The following is an 11,133-nucleotide window of genomic DNA, read 5'->3' as shown; positions in this document are numbered from 1 at the left end:
ACTCGAATGGAAATAATATTCATCATTATAAATACTCTTAAAATCTTATCACTTATTTCCAATTAAATCTCCATTCATCAGTATATTATATTTGTTTATTTCAATTGTATACATGAAGATCCATCTACTGATTTATTCAATAGTTCATCTATACCCAAACTTCTGACATCATTTTTTTTTCTTATAAATTGAAAAAAATTTGATCGGTTTTAAAAAAATGTTAGTAAGACCAGTCTATTTAAACTACTGTACTGTTAACAAAATTAAAATGTGTCTCAGATTGAGCATGACATTTGCCTATAGCCGTCTTTATAATTTTAGTTATACTTGAAAACATAAAACCAGATATACATATGTATGGTAGATAACACAATGTGTAAAAATACCAAACCTATCTTTAACTTTTGTATTTTAGGTTTATCAGCTGAAGAAGGTTGTATTCATTATTCTCCTTTAGAAGTACCTAATAAGTACTCACAAATGGGTTGACCTAAAAAAAAGAGGTGAAAATATGAAACTCTGATGCAAAATAATACTAAAAGGAGCTAAAAAAATAACAGGCACAGCCACCTGATAAACACATTAAGTGTTTGACTTGAAATCACTTTTATTAATGATGTGAAGGTTAAAATTTCGAATACATGAAACTAACTTTTATTATAACAAAAACTAAAATTTCTCACTAAATACTTCAATCTCAAAGTAAGAAATAATTTTCAAATAAAAAACACTACACAATTTCACTACTTACATGTTATATATAGATCTACAGTATATTATGAGCCTTTTAAACGATTCTTAAAAACTATTTTAAGTAAAGGCAAATGTTTATCAAGGAATAGGAATGGTAATGATGGGCTAGAAACAGTTAAACATTAGAAATCCCAAATATATATATAATATATATATGTTTTTATGTATACATATATATACTTCATTTATTTTTTTTTCACATGGTAGGCAAACAAATGTACATGTCAATTTTGCTGTAATTAAAAAACTAGTATGACATCGATTGGCATTAATCAGTCAACCTTCACAAATAAAATACAAATTGACTTATATTAAGCAAATTGTAATAAATAGTCAACAAGATGCAAACAAAATACACATTAACAAAATTTATATAACAGTGCAGAAATACAATAACGTTTGCTATGCAGAGATTTTTTTTTTAAACATAAACTTATCAGTTCCTTGAACTATTTAGACGAATCACAATTTTATAACGTGACTGTTTAATAATTATGAGGCTTAGTAATATAGTCCAAAGCTCAGCTGGATTCATATATATCACAGGTCCTATATACTCTTCATACTTCACATAAGTATACAAAATATACCAATTTGGTACAAGGAAATAGACAATAAATAAAAACTAAAAATCGCTTAGTTATATAATATAAACACAGGCAACATTTGAAAATCACGCAGCTGCCATTTAGAAAAATGCATTTTTACTTAAATCGTGTATTAAGAAAACAACATTAATATACACATATGTGACATTTTAAAAACATTTCCACTTTTATACATAGTGTCTTAAAGAGACAACCTGTGATATCTATACAAGCACCGAAAAACACGTGTCACAGGGGGCTCCAGGCATATACATAAGGCTGTGGGTGAATCCTACAGCTAACTGTAGAACTTGACATACTCCACAGTATAATGGCTTCCGTAATGTACATATACACTAAGGATGAGGAGGTTAAAATTATTTTACAAATGCAATAGACTAAAATGAAAGGAAAGTGGGATACGGTAAATAAAATATGACTTGCTATATTCCGAATAGAAGTCTATGGTTGGAACTGTCCACTCTGCGAACTTTGAAGTGTAGTGGTTGATGGAGTTTGTGTCTGTTCCTCTTCATTCCTCCATGCACTTCCATTTTCAGTTCTTACAGTCTGAGGCCCCCCAGGAACCCTAAAATTCATAAATGACAAGAGATGTATGAAAAAATTATAGCTCATCCCATATTACATTCTTTGATTCAAAATATTTTTAACTTTAATATAAACTCAAAGCGATTTTTCATTTCATTTTTAAAATTAAGAGTGGAAAACCATATGATATAACATTTCATGAACTCATATCATGAAATTTTAACTGAGAAATATTGTTGATTTTCAATTGCATGTATTTTTTTTTCTAATTCTTATAGAACCATATGGTTTGTAAATATTAAAATTTGTCTAATGAATTTCAGTAGCATGAGCAATGATGGAAAGTCTAATTCAAGTGATATTCAATATAATTTTGTAAATAACAGCACTACTTATACTTTCAAATTCAGTAGAACTTCCATCCATTAATTAAAATTAAAGAAAATTGGATAAAAATTCATTTGGCACATTTTGTATAAATGAAGGTAAAAAATAATTCTAATTATCATAAAGGTAATAAGATAATTCTAATTATTAAAGAGGGATAAAATAATTCTAACTGTTTATACTTTTGTAGGAAGATAGTCCGGGTGGTGTCAATTAAGTTTATCAATTATTTTTGAAAATGAACAGGTCCTAATAATAAACAGTACATAACCATGGTTAAAATAAATTTAAAATTAAGTAATTAACATTAAATTATACAAGCAGAAGATGGTTGGGGGGTACGGTGTCAAAGTATAACACAAATAAGTTATTTCAATTTATCTTAAACCTTAACTTTAAACCATCTTCTCCTTGTATAAGTCATCCACGGTCAAAACTATCTCTCATGATTATAACATTAAATTAATTGTATTCAAGTGTCAACAAGTAGGTAAGTGAATATTTAGAAGGTGAAAAAAAATCAACAGAGGATTTCTATTTAATACAACAGTTCAATAAATAATTGTATACTTTATTTACATTGTTTTAAAATGTTTTTGTTTAATTTACATGTATGTATTTATTTTTAAGGTAAAGAAATGGTATACAATTACACCCAATTCTTATATACTTCAAACTACTGCTGAAATCTCTTCAAAACAGAGTAAATGTTTTTAATTCAAAATTTAGTCAATTTATATCATGGAATTAATAGTTACATGTTCAATTAATGTCTGTTATTTTAGTAAAAAAAAATAAATTTTAGTGAGATACATTAATTTTTATATAAAATTTATTACTAATAAGTCAATGATATTTAAAACAATAATAAGTAAGAAATACTTATGCTAACCCAGCTAGCATCATAATAAAATATATAAAAAAATTATATTAATCAAAAGTAAATAACATTACAGTAATAACAAAAAAATCTTCTATTATGAGTTTTTAAAAACACAAGGGAAGAAATACAAATCAAATAGATTAAAGAAACTACCATTTCATGAATTTTTGGACTTAATTTAACACTAGAAAACAGAAAAAAATATTTGCACATAAATAAACATTTTATTTAATTCCAATTAAATTCTTAAATTATTTGATAAAAAGATAAATGGTTAAAAAGTTGTAGAAGCCATGTTCCAAATTGAAAAAAATGGACAGTAAACGGTTCATCAATAAAAATTGCCTTCAGATTATTGCTTACCTTTCTCCTGAGCGAAGAGTCTGGTAAGGTTGTGTATAATGAGGCGAAGGGTGTGATGGCCCAGGGCGAACGTCTTCACTCTGTGAACTTTCACTTTCTTCACACGTATCATCTATGTCAGGTTCCTATACCCAAGATAAGAAATATTAATATATACAAAACATGATATGATGGTTAAAATACTTTGAAAGCCTACACTACAAAATTAAGGCCCTATTCCTTGTTTGTTAGTGAATTCTAATGGGTTTGGAACAAGGTGAACGGTATTCCTACAAACACCACATTCTAATGTTCAAAATTGTTTTTAATTCTACCAGAGCCTGTATTACTTCTATTCTTTATGTTTGTTATGGCAATTTAACAATTTCTTAATTGATAGACATCGCACATCCAGAATGAAAGGAGCAAAATTAAAAAAAGAATATTGACCATAGGTCATGTTTAACCCAGGAGTGCTAAGAGAGTGTAACACATATTGTGACTATGGGTTTAGTCTGATATTTCAGAGTTGGCTGCTCTTTAGGACGATAGGAGTTTAACTATAAACATTTTTCATGTTGACATCAGAGATTTTGAATTGCACCTTTTTCATTTTCGATGTGCGATAATGAAATAATCTTCCTGCATAGAATAAAGCCTGAAATATAGATCAAAAAAGGAAGCCAATTTCTAAAAAAATTTCAGAACAATGAAAAATTTAATATAATTGTTTAGTATTATCATCATTTGAATTATCAATTTTATTGATAATATTCTTACATCCTCAGGGCAAAGTTCACAAGCTCTCTCTAAAGTTTTTCTAGCACTATTTGATCGCTCTAAGTAAAATCCATTAGATGATTCATTAGACTGAGCTGGAGGTGACCAATTGTTGAAACTATACTGGGCATTTGTAGTTCCATATGGCCTCTATAGAATGAACAAAAGGAAAATTCATTAGTATATTTATATTGTATTTAAGACAGACACACTATTACTTTCCTAACTTTTACTGAAAGTAGCTAAGGTAATATAAGGAAGGTATTTTAATTGGGTCAAATTTTCAGGGACCAGTTTTCAGCTAATGTTCACATTTCAGAGCCACGGAGTTCAAAAAACTCTATCCTAGGCATTGGTCCGAGTGGGCTTGCCGATATTATGTTTTAAGTCTTTAATAGACTTTAGTCATTAGGATTTTGACCACTGTTGCCAATGCATCAATCACTCTATGCATAATATCAGAAAAACATGTTTTTTCTATAAACTGTAATACTAAAACTAGTTATTATATTATATAATATAATACCTAGTTATAATATAATTATATTATATCTAAAGTCTTTTAACTTTTCATACATACATAGTGCATCTTTGAGAAAAATCATGAATAAATGTTATAACAGAAAGTAAATTTAATTTCTTCATAACTCAAAAAGTATACATTTAATAGAACATTTTATTAACTTACAAGGAGTCAAATTAAATTCTTTACAAAAATATTCATCTAAATTGGATCAGTATTCACAAAAATATGAGATATTGGACTTAGTACCAATGTTTTCAAGAAATATTTTTAAAGTATTCTACATATGGTCTCATGGAATACTATTCATTTTTCGAATAACTTGAAAACTTAACATCCCCAGAACATTCCAGATGCTAATTTGAAATATAAATATTTAAATATATTTACCTCAATGAGCAACATGGCCCAGCATAGTGAAATAATAACTCACCCTTTCAAGTTCATCTTGTAACCATTCTATAGATAAAGTCCATTTTCTCTTAAATTCTTCATTCGTATGGAGGAGCTGTAAGGCAGTATGACACTGGGAAAATAAATTTACTAGCAGTTTAATACACTGATAAGCACGTTTCTGGTAGTGGTTTTTAGAGCGATGAATGGTATCAAATAAGCCTTCCCTCTCATCTGGAACTCCTATACAAAAAGGTTAATAAGTCAGCAAGAAATACTTACGAGATGCAATCATTGGATATTCTAATTATTTAGGTTTATTAATTAATTATTATAGCAACTATGCTAATCTTTAAATTCAAATCCCATCAACTGTTTCATATCAATTATGTACTTTTATGAAAAAACAGGTGAAGGGGGGAGGTGTGGGGGTAGGGAGCCCATTCCATGGACAGTTTTAATGATTGAGAACCAAAATGCAGACCAATAGCTGTACAAACATAAAAAAATACAATGGCAATAATAACTCATACTTTTAGGGTTTTTAATGATATTATTTTACAATGTCATTAAATGATATTATTTCACACAATGTTCAAATTTCACAAGAGTAAAGAAACTAGACCAAACCAGTACTCTCAAGGATATTATCATTCCTTTATCCCATTTTTTTTGGCCTATAGTCCATCTTATGTTTGTATTATGTGACCTCACCTATCTAAGTTTCCTATTACATTTTAATTTCAGTATGTCTGGAATATTGGTCTAACCCTAAATTATTCTATTAATATAATTTTTTCTGTAATTTGAGAATTAACCATTAGAAAATATTAAAACTTTGTAAGTCCGTCAAAATAGTTAGCATTACGTCTGTTCCAACAACCTCTTCTGACTGTCCAGCATGCACATTACAGGTTTTTGGTAAGAATAACCCACGCTAAGCATGCTCCTGGACAGTCAGAAGTGGTTTGCTAACATATCGAGCAAATACTTAAAAAGCAATAACTACAACCAAATTATTGGATAATAATTATTATTAATTGAATAAATTATTATTGCTAACTATAATATAAGTCTTCATCAGGACTACTAACATGAATAGGAACCATAATTTAGAACACTTTATAGGAATAACAATAAATATTAATAAATATAGAAGAAATGTTAAGAAATAAAAAAACAAGACCTTTGGTCCAGTCCATTCTCTCCTTCAATAAAAACCTCATAATATACAATTCTGATTTGAAATCAATTATAAAAAATCTGAGTATTTACCTTTCAATGCATTATGAAGCCGATGTGTCTGCCAGGAATCTTCCATCATTATAACCCCGAGCAATAGATCAATATGATGTCTCAGCTCATGGCAATAAGCAAAAGCTATTTGCCACAGAAGCTCACTTAAAACAGTTCTTGAGAAGTGAGGATTTTCCCAGCAGCAATATTGTAAAATTTTACCACCTTCTTCTGTTACTTGACAGTCTTCAATAATTTTTTTCACGTAACTGAAATAATTTTTTTTTTAATCAAATACCCAAAGCATTGTATAATTAAAATATTTTTTTAATTACATAAATATAGTAAAGATCATGACGGTATGTATGCCAGATAAAAATTAATTTCATTATTCTACAAATTTAATATGTAACTTTAGATTGGCTTTGTACTTATGATTTGTTGTAGCTCAGCATTAACACAGATTATGCAGGCCTCTAAGGATTTTTATTAAAGTCGGGAATGAGATACTTCACAATCTTGTAACGAAAACTGAAGAGCTTATTGAGAAACGAAATAATAGTCTAATAAAAATGTGTAGAAAGTCCAAATAGGAATGTGATTAGTAAAAATATTTGCTTGTCTATTTAGGGATGTTTCGTAATCATAATGCTCATTTTCTGCAATGTCATTTCTGAGCTGGGAATTAGAATAATTCACAACCCCTCCAAGGTAAGGAAAGTACAGCAATTGGGTAAAATTCTCAATATCCAGCTTTCAACTGATCTGTGCGCTTAGGAGCCTCTACAGTCCAAAAAAAAGAAGCATTTTATGACATTAGTCTGTGTCATGGTTATCTCTTGAACAGAGGCACCAATTTTGATACTTCTTTTTAGTTTTGTAGGGTTCTGAACCCTGATATCTATCAAAAGAACTGGGCACACTGTGAGCAATAGCCGAAAAACTTGATTTCTGTTGACTGTGGCATCAAAATGGCTTTTGACGAAATTTACTTAAGGATCCTTCTTCTTTAATGTTTTTTTCTTATGACTAAGTCATTGGTTGTTCGACCATTCGAAATCTTGCTGCCCAATATAAATTCGATTTTTTCAAATGCTCATTGGCAAATGATTTTCTCCTCAATTCAGTCAGAGAAAGACATTTGTCAAGGTGGTCTCCATCCATTCTCCCTTGGTCACATATTACACATTTAGCGTCCAGGCCTATTCCATCCTGTGGAGATGATTCTGCAGGTAGTTGTGGTCAGTTTGTCAGGTGGAAGGAGCTTATTGCATCTCTTCTTGGGAGGTCAGCTGGGATTGGGTTTTGTATTAAATTAAACACTTAAATCTTTTCCCTTCCACCTTTTCCAAGTTTTTTTGTGTTTACCTTAATTTTGGTCCTTGTCATTCTTTTTATTGAGTCATGGGATCTTGGATGGACTAGTTGTTGCAATTTTGCCCTCTACCTGGCAAGACTATCTGCCTCTTCGTTTTCTGAAATACTGCAAGAGCTCGGAATCCATTGTAACAACATTAGTGCCTTGGAGTGTCAGGTCATGGAGGAGGGATTTGCATTTCTAAACAGTTTTTGATAGACTTTCATGCGTGTATATAAGAGCAAAGATAGCTGCTTAAGTCAGTGAAGAGAACAATATCCAAGTCTTGCCTTCTAGACAGTGTTCTTAAGGCGATGAGGATAGCTGTTTGTTTGTACTGCAATGCTGAATTGGAAATCTCTTGAGTAAACTCTAACTCCAGTATTCCTAACGGTTGATTCAGCTGATCCATCCGTATAAATCTGAAGCCAATCCAGGGTACTTCTTCTGAGCTATCGTTTCCAGGGCTGTATTTAAGCTTATTCAGAGTTATTGTTTAACTCTTAGTAAGATGTTGTTTTCTAATCAACCTGGCAAAGGAATTGCAGCAATCCATTGCTTACATGATATACATTGGGAAATGTGTGTTTCCCTCTCTTCACAGTTAAATCCTCTTTCTTCTTCTTCATCTTGGATTTCAGCATGAAGAATTTTTGTATCTTGAGATGTTGAGCTGGAATTTTGTAGTTATTCCAAAACCCTGGATTTGTTCTTTGCATTCGCTCATGTCATTTAGAAAGAGGTTCTATTGTTGTCTGTAACTTCATAGCTGCAACATGAGTTGAGTGCACCCAAGATTAGACTCGAGGAAAAACATAAAAATTATAATAACTAAAATGAACTGTTATTTGCGCAAAATTCATGAAGTATAAAATAATGGTGAATTATGTATATAATAATTTCAAAGATAATTAAATTAAAAAACAAAAAAAAAATCATAAAAGTATGAACAAAGATTCAGACTATTAGACTTTGTATCCATGTTTTTTAGAGGATATTCTCATGAAAACCCTTCACACAACTCCAAAATTATAAAATTCCCAGAGCATTACAGCAGATCATTAGAAAGATAATGAAATTATTTACAAAGATGAACTTAAAAATAAAATTATACTTGCTCCCCTCCATGACTACCAACTTCTTAATCAGACCAATATTAAGATACAGCAAATTTTGTATAGAACATTAAAAGGAAATTGGAACACATCAGATATTTTTATTTTGTATTATAATCCCAGAGATATTAACACAGTATTTAATACTGTAAATGTATTACCAGAAAAATGACTTTGCAATAAATGAATAATGTTATTAAAATTAGTTTCTTAAAATATATATTCTAAGGAAGATGTCTAAAAGTCCAGCAACCAATAGAGGAAAAAACTCTTAACTTTTATATTAGAGATACAAATTATATTTATTATAAAATAAATTATTTTTACCTGGATCTTCCAAATAATATTTCTTCTGCCTGTGACTGAATTGGCATCAGACATTCTCCTGGATTTGTCTCTCCATACGGATTAGGTAAAGGTAATTGTCCCTAGATAATAAAGTACAATAACATATATCAATTGTAATAAATATTTAAATGGTGAGTTAATAGTTAACCGTGTATGTTTATAAATGAGGAGATGGTTGGGGTTGCAACCAGTGAAGAACACAAGGCCTGAAATTCTGGCTGAAACGTTGCCACTAATAAATAAGTTTTTATTTATAACAAAAGTTTATATTTATGTTCTTCACTGACTGTATCCTCACCATCTTCTTCTCATAAATTCTTAACTTTGGTCAAAGTTATACATATGAGTGATTCACAAGGAATTTTTTTTTTTAAGAATCTGTACTAAAAGTGTATCCACTGCAGCTTTCATAGCTCAAAATTCAATTCTTGGCTTCAAAATACAAAATAAGTTAGAAAAGGTTTCCGTTTCAGTTCATAAACTACTAGTGTGATAGTGATGAAGGTTAATTCATTAATTAAAACCAAATTATGTTTACATATGGTATCAAAGAACTTTGTGGGTTGCTCAGAGAGAAAAGTTCTGTGTTATCTTCTGGACCTGGAATTGAATCAGGCTGTTGCAGATAATTATTTATTCTGTTGAATCAGTCATGACTGTAAGATCAGAGGCCCTCCTGGGGCACAGCCCAGTGTACTCTTAGTAGTAGAAAAACCTGATGGTTGAGGCTGATAATGACAAAAAATATTTCTACCCCTCTTAATGAAAAACCACTCACTCACCATATTCCAGAGGGATAACTGAGGGTTTTTATAATGGCTTTTTGTTTTGAAACAACCTTTCCTTCTTGATATGCTATTATTCTTGGTACCTAAGAAGTGCAAGGGAGAAATCACACAGGTAGGAAATTTGATTAACCTCCATGCCGTGTTTCACTTATTTAAACTTTAATTTAATTTGTTCTGCTACAACTATTTTTTTTTATTCTTTGAGCAAGAGCATAGTAAATACCAATTATGAGGCCTCAAAGTCTGATCTGTTTGTTTCAGATAGGTCTATTTATTATCATCTGTCCCTAGGAAGCATTATCTCCTTTTCTTAATTATCTACTATTACGATTGGAATGTACAATTATTTACTAAATTATCAACTGTTACAAAATAAATTGATGCTACCATGTCAGGTAATTTATACTTATATACTAGGTATTTATACTCATGTCTCTATTTTTAATGCCTAGTTACATCTACTCTTTATGTAACCTACTATTCCATTGACTAAATTTTTCAATTAAAAAGTGATTTTGTTCAGATAAACACGCTTTATGTCGTTATTATTTGGCCAGAGAGCATGCCTAAAGTTTTTAAAGTTTCTTTTCAAACTCATCACTGATGGCCAATTCTCTGAGAATCATCAATATTTATTTAACACAGGTATGGTAAAGGTGAGGGGAACTATCCAGGTAAATGGGCCAGTCAAATATTAATTCCAACCACTGATGGTGGTAAAGCTTGTCACTCTCATGAATAATCTACTAAATCGAAAAAAAATAGTTGTGTGTACTGAAATGTAGTGATTAAATATCAATAAAAATAATCATAATGTTTGAAATACTAACTGGTTGAGATGATTGCGTTTTGGAGGTTATATCACAACACCTAATGAGTTGTGATACGACACAATGCAGTTTTGTGAGTTCAGGATACTGATATTTAATTGCAGGACCAGGGCCCTCATCTAAGGCAACCTGCATAAAGGTGGCAGGAACGTTTAACTGTAACATAAAGAAATGAGTAAAAATCTATAGATACTTATTAAATAGTTTTAAAGCAAATTATTATTACAATAGAAATCATGAGAGGGATCTTAACAACAGCAGA

At 30.2% G+C, this 11,133-nt stretch overlaps 1 protein-coding gene across 9 annotated transcripts in view; it reads right to left on the bottom strand.

Annotated features, from left to right (window-relative positions):
• Positions 1-396: 396 nt before the first annotated feature.
• The window catches only part of faf (ubiquitin carboxyl-terminal hydrolase-like faf), a 66,726-nt gene continuing 55,989 nt past the window's right edge, over positions 397-11,133 (bottom strand). For 8 of the 9 annotated variants that reach the window (XM_014433917.3, XM_014433921.3, XM_067046595.1 and 5 more), the window contains 7 exons: positions 10,872-11,027; positions 9,233-9,333; positions 6,473-6,702; positions 5,238-5,440; positions 4,282-4,431; positions 3,523-3,647; positions 883-1,929 (listed from right to left, as the gene is read on the bottom strand). In XM_014433917.3, coding sequence (XP_014289403.1) covers positions 1,803-1,929; positions 3,523-3,647; positions 4,282-4,431; positions 5,238-5,440; positions 6,473-6,702; positions 9,233-9,333; positions 10,872-11,027 — 1,092 coding nt within the window. In that variant the 3' untranslated portion in view covers positions 883-1,802. Of the gene's footprint in view, positions 491-882; positions 1,930-3,522; positions 3,648-4,281; positions 4,432-5,237; positions 5,441-6,472; positions 6,703-9,232; positions 9,334-10,871; positions 11,028-11,133 lie in introns of those variants that run through there. The other variant, XM_014433919.2, reaches the window with a different exon arrangement.

The sequence above is a fragment of the Halyomorpha halys genome, unplaced genomic scaffold (assembly GCF_000696795.3).
Source record: "Halyomorpha halys isolate HHAL.00 unplaced genomic scaffold, Hhal_1.1 Scaffold1282.1, whole genome shotgun sequence".
NCBI classification, from domain to species: domain Eukaryota; kingdom Metazoa; phylum Arthropoda; class Insecta; order Hemiptera; family Pentatomidae; genus Halyomorpha; species Halyomorpha halys.
This window is presented reverse-complemented; position numbering and strand designations above follow the sequence as displayed.